This window comes from Aspergillus aculeatinus, assembly GCF_003184765.1.
Source record: "Aspergillus aculeatinus CBS 121060 unplaced genomic scaffold BO66scaffold_4, whole genome shotgun sequence".
In the NCBI taxonomy this organism is placed as follows: Eukaryota; Fungi; Ascomycota; class Eurotiomycetes; order Eurotiales; family Aspergillaceae; genus Aspergillus; species Aspergillus aculeatinus.
The window spans coordinates 701087-715404 of NW_020291473.1; the positions used below are offsets into that span (position 1 = coordinate 701087).

The window sequence follows — 14318 nt, forward strand, 5'->3', positions numbered from 1 at the left end:
CTCAAGATATTGCGTGTATGTAGATATATGTATATGACTTTGGTATGATGTAGTCCCCAAGAAAACGCCCAGAACAGCACACAGCACAAGGATGGAAGGACACGCAACTCGCAAGCCAAGGAGCTTTATTCCAGAAAGTAAATGCAACTGTGCCCAAGTAAAGAAAGCGACAAACCTGCCGTTTCCAGACCCTAGCGAATGTTTGTCAACAGAAGAATGTGAAGGGTTAACCAAGAAGACCCAGAATGAAATGCTCAAAATAACCCGGGAAAACAAATCAAATACTAGTTGCACATGTTGCGCCCGCTCGGAAATACAAATTCGACGGCCCCATACGAGGGCTCAAGTCTTGGATGCGATGATAGTCAAAACAGATCAGAATTCTAGTTTTGGAGGGGGTCCTGCGGTGGTGGAATGGAGCCGCAGGGCTTGAGTTGAGGGCGGGAAGATGCTGAATGGATGGCCCCCTCTAGGAAGGGAGAGTAGGGGCAGGGGTGATCAGATGTTCGTGCGGGGTCGGAGCGTCCCAGCAACCCCAGAAGACGCCGGGCTTGCCGCAATTGGAGGTCGTGTCGGGAGGCGGCGTCCTGGAGGCTGTGGCTGTGGCGGTTCTTGTGAAGGTGGGATCGCGACAGCCGAACCAGCCGGGATGCTTGCAAGTGGTGGTTGATGAGATGGGTTCGGTGGTCGTGATGGATGGTGCGCTGGTCGCGTCTGAGGTAGTGGTCGCGTCTTTACAGCCGAACCATCCTGGAGTCTTGCAGGTGGATGTAGATGTCGATGTGGTCGTCGTTGGTGGCTCTGTTGTGGTTGTCTTGTCTAAGCATCCCCACCATCCTGGGGTCTTGCAGGTCGATGTTCGGGTACTGGAGAAGGAAGTCGACGTAGATGTGGCCGTGGTCGTCGTCGTGGTGATCTCGGAGCCGTTGCTGCGGAAGAATTTCCAGAGTTCGCAGTCATAGCATTCTTCCTCGGGGGCGCAAGGCGGCAAATCATCATAGTCCTCAAGAACGTTAGAGATAATGAATTGGATGCGGTGTCTGGTCATCCCGACACGCCAGCCTTTGTCTTCCACGGTGTCATAAACACACATCTGACCCGTGTGGCATGCAGACTCCATGGCATAGCCACCCCATGTGCATACAGAACTAACGCCGTTGCATGTCCCCATGTACACGGGGTCTGCAGTGTGGCCGAAGTGGTAAGACCCGGTGAACTTGCGCGACTGAGGGAATCGTGAATCATGACCGGGGGGGCTGGGAAGACCAAGGCGAGCGGCAGGTAGGGCTTCTGGCACGGCCTCAAAGGTGACCGCTGGTACGCCGACCGTCAGGCCTAGTAAGCTGGCCACGGCGCCACCCAAAGAATGGCCTGCTAGCCATATGTTGGCATCTGGGTACATTTCGATCACGTTCGAGTAAAGGTCCAGCGAAGCACGGTAGTATCGATTTTCGTCCTGCATTGCCTCGACGATGCACGTGAGATTGGCCGTATACAGCGATGTCTGGCAATCGCACACCTGGCGCCAGAGATATGAACCTCCCTGCCCACAACAGCAGCTGAACATGAGATTATCGTTGAGCTTATCATTTGTGGTGGTGCCCTCTCCGTCGAAAACCGCCGGCGATGTGCCTTTGATAGAGATGACGACAGTACTGTTTGTCTGGTCGGCGTAGACGTGCCCTCGTAGCCCGTCACCCTGCCACCCAAAACTCCCGGAATGATTGAAGCGACCATGTATATCTTGCCATTCACCCGTACCTGGTTCTTCGATATAATCATTTGCAGTCATCTTCGCCATCGTAATGACTGTGTTTTTATCTGTAACGTTGGGACCGGCCAGCGTATCCATGACCCAAGCCTCGGGTGACAAAGCCACCGCCGATCCCGAGGACCTGGCGGCTGATAGATAATCATCGATAACTGAAAGACGTCGATCTGCGAGCCGTTGGATGGTGAGTGGCTCGGAAGTTGCAAGCAGCGGGGTATGGACGGCGACAGGTTCGGATTCAAGGCCATCCTCTGAGACGGCCCGAAGACGGGTCTCTGGCTGGATGTCCAGCCTTAGGTGGAGATTGGGGTCTTGATACGTCCCTCGATGGAATAAGTGGCGAAGTGTCTACTTGATCAGTGGCCGTACGACAAAGACAGGGTTGCAGCACAGATCTGTCCGACTTACAAATTCATGGGTGCCGGATAGCGATGGTGAGTCCGCTAAAGGGATCTGGGGGGGAAGAAAGGGCGACGATTGTCGGGAGCCGAAGTATACGGGCTGATAAGCGGAGACAAGGCCTGGGAGCAGTGCTACAGGCCAGAAAAGATCCGAGATCTTAGTATCCCAGAGGGAACGTTTTCTCGCTCGTCCTCGATAGCTGTTCATAGTGATATACGGGGGAGGGATGGGGGAAGAAAAGAAGATATGGGGATGCAGGGATGGATGCTTGAAGAGGCAAGAGGAGTGATCCAAGTCGAACGGAGATGGCGATCTACTGTTCCGCGGTAACTGACCTACTGACCTGACTTGCCTTGACCTGACTTATCAATGGGGAGGCGGTGAATGACGCACCTCATAACTAAGTGATCAATAATGCGGAGGTCCTCACTGCCCGCCCACGTGACCTTCCCCCTCTCCCCGAGTCCCCGTCCCGTTCCTTTTCCCAAGGCGGAAGTTGTTGACAATTCCCGGCCTGGTGATTCTCTTCCTAACTTATACATCGAGTGCTGACTGCAGTGACGGGCAGGCCGATCTCCATGGTACTCCTGCGCCGCTGTGGCTTGCTGTCTTTCATCATGCTTGTGCGAGTGTTCTTCACTTAAAACTCGATTGATCTCCTTTCATCTGCATTTCTTTCTCTTATTTGTGTCTGTTTTCCATTGGGTTTCTATCCCACTTGGGGATTTCCAGCTGTCATCTAGTCTAACGCACTGGCCCCCCCTCCCATACATACCTCGATCTGCATGCGCCTATCACCTGGACGTGAAGGCTCCATCACTTGACCTAATATCACATTCAAAGGTTTGACTGCAGGAACTATGTCAGTCAACACTCCCGATCATGGCGTTGGAAAACCACGCCTCCATACTGCCCGCTCGTTCCCTAGAATGGATTCATCTGAGCCCAGCCCTTTCATTCGCTCCAGAGCCAAAACCGTCCAGTCGGTGGCAATCCCAGAACTGGTAGACTCGGAATCGCTTCCTTTACCTCTATCGTCAGCAGAAGATGAGCAGGATTCCGGCCCAGACCTGTTTGAAAAGACCGGCTCCCCGGACTTGACACACGACGAGGACGGACATGGAGAGGAAACGTCGGTTCTCTCGCGAGGCATGCAAGACCACACGGAAGAGCTTCCCATCGAGCTGATCAGTCTTACCGATAGGTACAGTCTTTTTGCTAGGCTGCCGCTAGTCCTGTACAACACGATTGCTAATAAGATGTTATGCAGATTCGTCAACTCCCTCACTGCCAAAGTCCACTCGTCACCGCCAACGGCCGACAGGGTATCAGATCGCTTCCAAGAATTCTACGAACGGGCCGAGGCACATATCGCTACCCATATATCAGCTCTTGCGTCCCGCATAAACCGTGATCCGTCGCCGTACGGCAGCAGAGGGAACTCGAACACTCAGGGCTCGGATGGGCGGCAAATGCTGACTGCCTCGGAAGTGACAGAAAAGAGGATCGCTCGGAAGCACCTAGCGTCCAAGCGCATTGCTCTGGAGGAGGCTGTAGAGCGGAGGGCTTGCGAGAGCATTTATGATAAGTTATGGAGGCACAAAAGCACCCTGGATGAAATTAGGGACGAAAAGTTACGCTCAAAGACGGCGGCGCTTCTCCTGGTTGGCATAAACCTGAAAGATCTTGGGATAGAGCTCGATGTAAGCTCTATCAGTGAGGAGAAGCAGAAAGAGGCCGATGACTGTCTTTCGATCGCCCGTGATTGCCTAGCAAAGATGAACGACGAGAAATATCCTTTGGGCAAGCTTCAACAACTGGCCGCCGCGCACAAGGCCATAGTTGATGCTCTGACTAAGTTACTGCCGTCATCATCGTCTGCCGATGAGATTCTACCTACTTTGATCTACTGTCTCATCACCAGCCCTCCCGAAGGGATGAACGTCATAAGCAATCTGCTCTTCATACAGCGATTCCGATCATCCAGTAAGATGGATGGTGAGACCGCATACTGTTTGACGAATCTTGAGGCCGCTATTAGCTTCCTCGAGAATGTAGATCTGTCTGACCTCCGCGGAGGAGCGCTGCATGAAGACCAGACCAAACCCTCGAGTGATGATTCGACGACAGTCACGAAGACTGACTCCCCTCAGCCTACCAAGGACACACCAGTGTCGTCGGTCACATCAGCGACTGCCTCACCCGAACTATCGAGGCCAGCTGGACCAGGAGCATCAGCCACATTTCCCAGAACACAGTCTACGAGAAATACTCAACAAGGCCGGCTGAATAACCTATTCCAGCCTCCTGCGAAGGTGCTTGGTGCTGCGAACGACGCAGTCCGTAACACCGCAGATCAGGGCTTGAAAAATATAGGTGCATCGTTGGACAGCAGTTTCAACTTCCTGTTTGGTCGCTTGAAAGAATTACAAACTACTCAGATTGCTACCAAAGACGGAGGGAACGCAGTTGTGCCAAAGACACTAGCAGAAGCTCGACGTCTGGTTACGTCGCCGATTGCGTCTGAGAGCAGTCTGAACCCTGATATCAATGCAGCCCGCGAGCCTCGTGCCACTGATCGACCGCAACTGCGGCGAATTGGCTCCAAAGCAGAAGACACTCTCTTAGGGTTGGTTGGTGGTCAGAGAACGCCTCGCGATCGAAGTGCGGACAGCGTTCGGACGCAGGGTAGCGCCCGGAAGACGGCCGTCTCTTCAGGTCTGCAGAAGGATGAGTCTCAGGCATCGCCTGCAATGTCCTCGACAACATCGACACCTACGCCCCTCGAATCCATGCGGAGCTTTGGGAACACGCTGAATCCACTCAATCACATTCCTGGCATGATCAGAAGCTTCAGTCGTGCTGCTCCGGAAACGCCGAGCACCACCTTTTCGTCCCCCAACACCCCGACCGAGAGAATCAGGCAATCGATCGTCTCCCGCGATTCTTCATCCTCCGTCCACAGTACCTCATCGAAAAATGATCCGAAGCCCGAGCCGCCCAGAGTTGACCCGCCTATTCAACGTTTCGTGCAGATGCAGAACGCCAGCGAAATGACCATTGCAGATGTGTCTACCCTCCTTGAGGATTACAAGCGGCTTGCTGCAGCGTTATCGAAGCAGACCTCGAACTGACGCAAAGCTGTCGGCGCAGCTACAACACTCATTTTGAATTTCTCTTATATTGATTCCGTGTATTATCATCTCCATGGCGTGGGACGTAGTAATCCTTGACGTTCCTTTGTGATCGGTTGGTTCTCTGTGAGATTGTGGGATCACTGCTGGCGTTCAGTGGTCCCAAACCAAGCATGTTGCATTTTCCAGCCAGTCGGGCATATTATCAAGTTTTTTGTCTAGCATTTTTCTCAGGACCAACAATGCGAAGCTTCTTCATCTTTTTTTTCTTCGAGAAAGGGTCTATCACGTAAAAGGGGGTATATTGATATTTGTGTAGTGTTAAGAAAGAGGAAGAAACACGAAAAACCGCCATAAACCCCATCGCAGCACATATTAGAGTTGGTATTCCCATCTGCCCATCCAGGGAATCAAACAATAAGACTAAAAGCCTGCTGCAAAATGCAAACTTGAGCCTCCTCTTCCTCTTCCGACCTCACATAAACATGAAAGAAGCACACTCACACCCTTCCCTACCTTTTCGGCAACTCTCACTGAGTAGGGGTCCGCCCCCGAAGAACCTCCGCCCCACCACTTTTCATATCCTTGAGCTTCCGGGACAACTCGGCGGATTGCTCCTCGACCAGTTCGTGCCGTCTCCGGATCTCCGCCTCGAAGACGGCGGCGGTCCGTCGGCGCGCGCGCCGCAGATCCTTCATCTTCGTCAACGTCGCGGAGAACTGGTCGATGAGGAGGTCGCCGTAGTCCTCCCATGCGTCCATCGTCAGACCGGAGAAGAACGCCCGGCGGTCCTTGTCGGCGAGACTCAACAGGTGCGACATCTTCTCCTCGGCTTTCGTGTCGGGTCCGGGAGGCGCGATGCTCGGGGTTGTTGAGGATGCTGTTGGAGGTGGCGTGGTTTTTGTTTCTGCGGGGGTGGCGGCGGAGGAGGAGTTGGGGATATGGTCGAAGGGTTCGGATTGGAGGTCCGCGAAGGATTTTTGGCGGAGGACTTCGGGCGGGTAGTCGGGTTCAAGCTGGCGCTTTTTGGAAGAGGGGTCTTCTTTGAGTTCCGGGCTGGAGCTCCTGTCTGGGCTGATGCGCTGGACAGATAGGCGGCGGGAGAAAGGGTCGTTAATGGGATCGTGGTCGTGGCCGTGGTCGTCCTTGTTGTCGTCGTGATTATCATCGTGGTCGTTGTCCAGGTCGTCGATGTTGGTGATGTCAAAGGCACTCAGCGGGGGCAGGCTCCCTCGTCTCCTGAAGTCACTGTCGAAAAAGCCGTACTCCTCCGCGATGTCGCGATGATTCTGATTCTGATTCTGTTGTTGTTGTTGGTGGTGGTCGTGGTGGTGACGCTGGTAATGACCGACTCCGCTTGCCACGTCCTTGCCTGGCTGGGGGCGTGGTCCAGACGTCCGGCGGGTCGGGGTCAAATCTAACTGTTCCAGGAGGGTGGGCTTCGGGGGGCTGAACCTCGTCCGGGGAGTCGCCGTCATGCTGCGTGGGAGAGTGACCTTTCGGCTGTTGCCGCCGGCTAGGGGCAAGACCTGACTGGCGGTCATCATCCTGGAGTCGGACTGGGCTTGCCGCAGTGTTCCAGGACCGGAAGTCTTAGCCGGCTCCAGGTACACGGCGGGGATCGCGGCGGGAGCGTCCTCGGTGGGATTCTGATAGGTGCGACGGCTGGCGCTCCAGAAATTCTGCAGACGCTTGCTCAGGGGTTCGTTGGCCGTCGTGGTTGACGACCTGTAGCGCCGGGCATAATCCGCGGCGTCCTCGGTCGTGTCGGACTGCTCATCATCCCCCACGACGGAGGTTAACTGGCTCTCGGCATCGTCGGCCGCATCCCCTGAGTCGAAGCCAGCCGACTTCGGGGCGTTGTCGCCAAAGCTCGCGTACCATTTGGCATCGTGCGAGCGATGCGGGGGATGAGACTGGGACGGGTGCGGTCGAAATATCTTCGGGTCGGGGGGGGCGTGATGCTGCGCTGTGGATGATAATTGATACTGAGGGGGAATGTCGTCGAATCCTAACACGCTGGTTGCTGCGATGGTCGAGTCATCGATCCCCTCCACGTCGGTGTCGAACATGTCCCTGTGCACGGCATCGACAGGTGGTGGTTGCGGCTGCTGCGCATAGTGCTCAAATAGGTTGGCTTGATTGCCCGGTAGTGGTACCGGAGCAATCAGGTTGGTGGACGGTACTTCAACCCTTGCTTGGGCTGCTAAGGCCTGTCGGGATGAGAGATTTTGATCATGATTTTGGGTTTGGTTTTCACTTGTGCGAGATCGCGGTTGGGCGCCGGGTGGTCTGGCATGCACATAGTCTCCCACGCCCATCGTCACGGACAGTGGTGGAGCAAGGCTCAACGGTCGAGAAATCCGAGTCGGGCAGAATGATCTCTTTCAGCAGGTTTATGGATAAGCGTGTTCGGTGAATGCTCAATCTGTACGCATGACAACAATTACATATGTCGAGAATCAGAATTGTAACATGGTCGTAGCGTCGTGGCAGTCATGAGTCTGGAAAAGTGGTCGAATCAAGTTGGTCAACGCGTTGGATTCTTTCGTCAGGCACACGAGGCAGCCACGGGGTCACGTGGTACAGTACAGCAAAGTCCTGTATGTACATCGATAGGAGTAGCCAGATGGATGCCTCGTTTTATGGATGCGTTTATTCCATCATATGTTTGGTTGTATGCTAGTCTCGTTATTGGAAGTTCTGAAGTGGAGATCTGATTTTACATTGGGGTTTTCATGTAGACCGGTCTGGGGAGATGCCGTTACATATATTCACATCATCATGTTTTGCACCAACAACATGCACCGACTAAGTCATACAGATAACACTAACTCCAATAGCCCATCGACTCGTTATCATCAATGTGGAAGTCATCAAGAGTAGAAGTTACCCCCTTGCCACGCTGCTTGGCTTTGTGGAAGAATTCTTCGGACTTCTGAGTCTCGGACGCACGCTTCTCCATCGCAAGTCTACGTTCGCGTCTATCCTGGATCGAATACCGCATGTTGTCGGACATCGAGTCTTCATCCTCGTCATCGGTATAGTAGTCGTGGTCAGTCTGGCCTCCAGGCACGGAGGACACAAATAGATCAGCAATCCAGCGTGACACCATTCCCCTAAGCTCTAACAATTCTGGAGAATCCGAATATGGCGGAGAGCCAAGAATCTCATCCATTCTCCCCGCAATCTTTTGCGCTTGATTGAGCTCTGCTTTGCGCACGTCGGCAATGAGCGCGTGGGCCCTTTCCTTGGAATCACGATGGCCGTCGTGGTCGGAGGCAAGATCTTCATCCTCCGAATGCTGCCCAAATTCGTCGGTATGACGAGTCCAAATGTTCCGTCGACTAACCTCGCTCTCTTCTTGGGCCACATAAACCCAGAGGCCGAACATGGCAGGGTAGAAATGCAATGAGCTGATGGAGTCTGGAGAAGCCTTCCGGTATGGATGCTGGATGATCAGCCTCTCATAATACTTCTTGGCATCCTCAAAACCCTTCCTTGTGAACATGAGCTGTGGACCCGACCCTGGTGACTGGGAACCGCCGTTGTCGCTGCCATTTTCAGCAGCCATGTCTGCGATTTGACGGCCGCGCCGGAGCAGAATTTCCGCACCAATTCCCCATCTCCCCTCAGTCCGCGCATCGATCGGTCTTCCATTGAATTCTTCTCGGAGAAGTAGTCCCCAGGCTCTTCCCGCTCGGACATAGTCCCTTTGAAGAAGGCAGCGGTGCAATATGGATGTCAGCACAGCCAGGTGCTGCAGACGGAGGTTACCCTGATGAGCAGCAGACTGGGGGGGATATATGGGAGAAGAGAGAGAGGATAGCTTTTCAAGTACCCCTTCCCGCGTCTGTCGAGTGGAAGACTGGGTTTGTGCAGGTGCATGTGGAAACTTGCCGCCCGGTAATTCCTGGTCGAAAGACAAGCCCGCAACGCGGTATTGATGAGCTTCATCTGGTGACAAAGTCAGAGATGGCGCAGGCAGCGCAACTTCCGAAGCAGCATCGGTGGTTTCTCCTAGGTCGTCATCATCATTGTCACCCCAGTCATCAAGAGTCTTCTTGCGCTTTTTGGCCTCATATTTAGCCACCCGTGCACTCTGAGGTTGCTGCCATGGAGGAAGCGGCAAGGAGAAGAAGGAAGCCGAAGGAACAGATGCCATGAAGATCTGAATTCTCGGAACCTGAGAACCTTATCTATTCAGTGACAATGTATGACGAAGGCAAATTAAGGTCCCATGGGGAGTGGCCATTTAGAGTGGTTGAATCTGGCTGGAAAATCAGACACGGTACTGCATGCAGACTTTCGGGTCTCCTCTTGGGGTCTCGTCCAGATAAGACCTTTTTCTTCTTCTGTTTCTTTCTTTCTTTCTTTCTTTCTTTCTTTTTTTTTTTTTTTTTTCTTGTTCAAATATCCTCAAACACTGCCCTTCTGAGGCACCAGCAGCTGCTTGAGAGAGAAAGAAAGTTCAAGAGAATATGGATAACTGCACGAGTGAAGAGTGACCAATAATGGAGGGCAGATAGTGAGTTATCGGGATGATGGAGGATTGAGGATGGATTCATCCTTACCTTACCTTAGTACCCGTAAGTAGTGTCTCTGGCAAGTCTCAAGCACGTTACCGACTCTCCACACTAAACTCAATTGAGCCAGACAAACCGCCGAAACCGCCATGATGCTAAGCCCTTTCAAGCCATCGGGCGTCCCGGACACCTCAACAGAACTCAGGCTGTAGATTACATACTATGGTCTGTACTTACGGAGTAACTTACACTCCAGGGCAGCCTGTCTGTTACTCTAATTCGAGTAAGTAGGTACTGTATGTTATCCGTCGTCTCCTCTTCCTCCTCTTCCTCCTCCTCCTCCTCCTACTCCTCCCATCCCATTCCTCTAACCCGTCATCATCGTCATCAGCCAGCCTCGAACCCCCCTCCGTCTTCGTGCTTCATCCCTGAGCTGCAAGGCTCACCTCCTCCTTCCATCCCTCACTGTCTCCCCTCTTTTTCTTTCTGCTTTTTTTTCTTGTCCTCCTTTTCCTTCTTTCTTTCGCCGCTTGTAAATACATACGATTGCACTTTACTCCGGTTGTTGTGGGGTCTCTCCCCTCTCTCCCCTCCCCCCCCGAAAGTCGTACGGCGTTAAATCCAAATACAAAAAACCCGCGCCATACACCTCCCCTTCCTGGCTTTTGAAAGGGTTGGCAGACACCTGCTGGCAGGCTGATTTTGACATCAATACTTTTCACATTTCGGAACACCTCTCTGGCAAATTTCACGATTCTTTGTGAAGTTGCGGACCGCGATTAGCACTTGATTCCCATTGCTGCATTCTGTGACGCGGAAGAGGCCTAACGATTAGCTGCGACCTGAGCATTGCTTCCTTCCTGCGAACACACACCCTTTTCACCCAGCTCAGCCGCTTTGCTCTGGAATACCTCTCAAATCCTCTTGTAGTCAGCATCGGATGTCATCGGCTTGTTAGACAGACTGTCAAATGGTACGTATCTCCTGGGCACTACCCTCGTGTCGCCCACAAATTGGTACCCATCCGGTGGCGCTAGTTTGTGTGCGCTGCCTAGATGTTTGTCTTTGCAACCACGGACTCTTATCCTGACCTCTATTTTCCTTCACCTTCCATGTGGACTCCACTGGTTTGGACTGAATTGCAGCTGTGTATTGTCTGACTAATGCTGGTTTCACCTTTAGTCATCAATTTCTGGATGGCAATAGGCAGCTCATAAACATCCATTGCCACGGCCTACTATCGCCTTGCTGTTACTATGGGACAGTCTTCCTCAACGCAACGAAATCATCGTCACAGCATCCCCTCAGAACGCTTTTTCTCTTTTCACGCGCATCGAAGTCGGCTAGATAGGAATGAAGATATGAATCAAAGGCACAACTCGGATCAAACGGGGGATGTTCATTCCCCACCAGGAATGGAAGCAGACAACAGTGGAATTCAGCATGGACCGACAGGGGCCGAACAGCCTGAGACACGGCAGCCCATGATGTCCTCACTCGGCGAGCAGCAGCAGATGGGAAGCATGCACGAGGAGGACGGGTCGCAGTTAGGACAAAGCCAGCGGGACAGTCGCTCAGCCATCTTCGCTCGTATGGCAGCGAGAAGGCAGTCCACCATGTCTCGACTGGGCTCCAGGATCTTACCCAACTCCGTGATCCGTGGTCTACTAAGCAGCGAAGAGGAAACACCAGCAGAAGGTCACGCTCACCGCCATGGCATCGTTTCAAGATCAGTCCCCAGAACTGAAACTACACACAGCAGCAGTCGGTTCAGCCCGTTCAGTGGGATCTCCAGGCGACGCTCTGCACGTGGGCCCTATTATATTCCCCGCAGTGACCCCCTTCTTGACCCCTCCAGTCCTGGCGCATATCTCGCCCCACCAGAAAATGGTTCTGAAGCCACCAGAAGCCCGTGGAGGCGCAGTGCTCGACTGAACCGTATGCGAAATTCAATTTCGGGCCCGATTACACACATGTTTGGACAGTCATCGAACATTTCAGGCCAGAACCTGGGACCACCGCCGCAGTTACCCTTGGGATCACTTCCTGGTGAGGACCATGAAGGCCTTCTTCCATACCCAACAGCTATGGATACACGGATGGACTTTGATGAGCCTCATGAACTCGATTCGGTGGAACCGGCAGTGGGAAGCTCCCGGCCAACCTCTCCCATGTCGCAGTCAGCGCAGGGTTCTCCCGGGTCACGACAACTTCCGGATTCACTGCGGGTAAGGTCATCACGCATGCTGCGCCGGGAGGAACAAACACCTTTATCTCGTGTACTTCAGCTGGCAGCTGCCGCCATTGCTGCCCAACTTTCTGGAACGACTGGGCCTGTTATGCCCAACATTCAATCTCTTGGGAATGATGGCCTGGATGGCTCGCTTGAAAACTTTATCCAAAGCTTGCAGCATGCGACGTCTGCCCAGCAGCCTACTCATAACGATGCACCGACTCCCGCAGGGGATACTGCTCCCCAAACCCCAGTCAACTTCTTAAGGGTATTTCGATTTGCCAACTCGGACAATGCTCGGCCCAGTGGACCCGCAGATCGCCCAAGTGCGGATAGCGATAATGCAAGCGGTACTGGGACACAGATGGATGTTGACGGTCCTACCGAGGGTCCGGAAGGTCGCACGGTCACTTTGGTTGTGGTTGGGGTTCGCTCAGTCCCGTCAGGTAATGGCTCCACCGGTGAACAGGGCGGCAATGCGGCTCCTGGGCTCGATGCACTGCTTCGTCTGCCATTTTTGACGCCTGGAAACCTGTCACGGAGTCAGGATAGCAATTCGACTTCGCCATCACGTGGTGAAGGCAGACCGAGATTACCGCAGCTTCGCCTTCGACCCCGCAGCAATGGTTCAAATAGCATGGGTGAGCCGTCTTCTCAAGGCCATTTACACCCCTCGCGACGGTTCTCTGATACGGCAAGCCGCGCTCCGCTCACATCTGTCCCTTCTATTCTGTCGGAGAGTCCTCCGGGGCCTAATCCACCCCCATCAACGCCGGCTGAACCGGGACTATCAGCCGTGTCATCCGGCGCCTCTACCCCAAGTCGAAGGCCGTCTGCCGCGTCCGCAATCCCTCCCAGCGTCCTGCCTCAGCTTGACGAGAATAGGGCATTGCAACCCACGGCTGAGTCGGTCGAAGACGGCATCCCGCCGACAGCAACACGACAACGACGTCGTAGTGACTCTGAGTATGCGCGCCATCGTGAATTAGGATCTGGTGCGGTCAGACGCAACGGCGTGGTAGAACCTGATAACGGCACACCCCCTACGGGCAGAAGCTGGTTGATCTATGTTGTTGGAACCAATCTGTCGGAAAATCATCCTGCCTTTGCTACTCCGAGCCTGTTCACAGATGTAAGATCGATTATCCGTGTTTGACGTTCATTCATGACTGACAACTTGCAGAACCCAACATATGAAGACATGATTCTGCTCTCATCTCTTCTCGGGCCAGTTAAACCACCCGTTGCTACTCAGGACGATCTCACCTCCGCTGGTGGCATGTTCCGACTTGTCGAATACGGAGGTACCCTCATTGCGGAGGCTCTAGAGGGCACTGGTAACATTCATCTACCCGAGGGTGAACGTTGCTTGATCTGCTTAAGTGACTATGAGGTGGCCGATGAGCTTCGGCAATTGAACAAGTGCAAGCATTTGTTTCACCGGGATTGCATAGATCAGGTATGCTCTTCATGATTCTACGTTGTTGTAAGCACATTGCTGATATCAAGTTTAAAGTGGTTGACAACAGGCCGTAACTCCTGCCCTCTGTGCCGTGGCCAGGGTGTGGCCGAAACCTCTAATGCTGGACCGGCCGCAGAGGCGCCGGATGTAACAGCAGCCTGACGACACCTAGCCGAGATTAGCTTGTCTCTTTTCTTACTCTGGAGATACATTTATTATCCTTTAACTAACCTTGAACTTCTCTTAGCATGAAGCGTCTATACCAAAGCCTGATGAATGACTTTAGCTTACTTTCTCATGATATCCCTTCACGGACATCAAGCGTGGCTCTCTCTTTTCTCCTCCTTCAACTTGAATGGCCTTTCTGGTTAAATTCTTACCTTCCGGGATTCTGCAAACACTGGCGGTGACTCATGATTAGAAGGCTGCATATATGTATGTATCCTTTACAGTGCCGTTAGCTGTCACGGGTCTCACAGGCCACGGCATGGAGACCCTGTATTGATTTTGTGTGACATATCCCCGGATAATTTCCCCTTGTTCTGCCACCAGATTATGCTGTACTATTCCCCACTTTGTTTGATATTTGGATGTTGGCCTGTGAGCTGGAAATGCACCGGTGCATAATACCTCTTTTTACTCCTGTCTTTGTTTTTAAGGATTGTGCGGGATAGTCGATGGAAATGGGACTAGGTATATCAAGCGAATGAAACTTTGTTAATCCTACCGGTATCCTGACTTGATTTATTGACTGATTATTCATGTACGTATATATCAGTTAAAGGTCTAG

At 53.0% G+C, this 14318-nt stretch overlaps 4 protein-coding genes across 4 annotated transcripts; 2 read left to right on the top strand and 2 right to left on the bottom strand.

Moving 5' to 3' along the window:
- Positions 1-550: 550 nt before the first annotated feature.
- Positions 551-2380, bottom strand: atg15 (triglyceride lipase ATG15; the record flags this gene model as incomplete). Its single annotated transcript, XM_025643201.1, has 2 exons — positions 551-2119; positions 2180-2380. Coding segments are annotated over 2 exons (1770 nt in total), but the record flags the coding sequence as incomplete, so codon positions are not given.
- A 653-nt stretch (positions 2381-3033) lies between these two features.
- Positions 3034-5559, top strand: BO66DRAFT_365750 (VPS9 domain-containing protein; the record flags this gene model as incomplete). The annotated part of the gene is made up of 4 exons (XM_025645227.1): positions 3034-3245; positions 3301-3305; positions 3332-3377; positions 3444-5559. 4 exons carry the CDS (start codon positions 3034-3036, stop codon positions 5305-5307), a joined length of 2127 nt encoding a protein of 708 aa, XP_025508162.1. The 3' UTR covers positions 5308-5559.
- A 54-nt stretch (positions 5560-5613) lies between these two features.
- On the bottom strand, positions 5614-9711 carry BO66DRAFT_417580 (uncharacterized protein). The gene is made up of 3 exons (XM_025649688.1): positions 8143-9711; positions 6660-7615; positions 5614-6602 (listed from the first exon to the last, which is right to left on the bottom strand). Exons 1-3 carry the CDS (start codon positions 9470-9472, stop codon positions 5838-5840), a joined length of 3051 nt encoding a protein of 1016 aa, XP_025508163.1. The 5' UTR covers positions 9473-9711; the 3' UTR covers positions 5614-5837.
- Positions 9712-11089: 1378 nt separating this feature from the next.
- BO66DRAFT_313599 (RING-H2 finger protein) lies at positions 11090-13690 on the top strand (the record flags this gene model as incomplete). The annotated part of the gene is made up of 3 exons (XM_025643393.1): positions 11090-13198; positions 13250-13525; positions 13583-13690. 3 exons carry the CDS (start codon positions 11090-11092, stop codon positions 13688-13690), a joined length of 2493 nt encoding a protein of 830 aa, XP_025508164.1.
- Between the last annotated feature and the right edge of the window lie 628 nt (positions 13691-14318).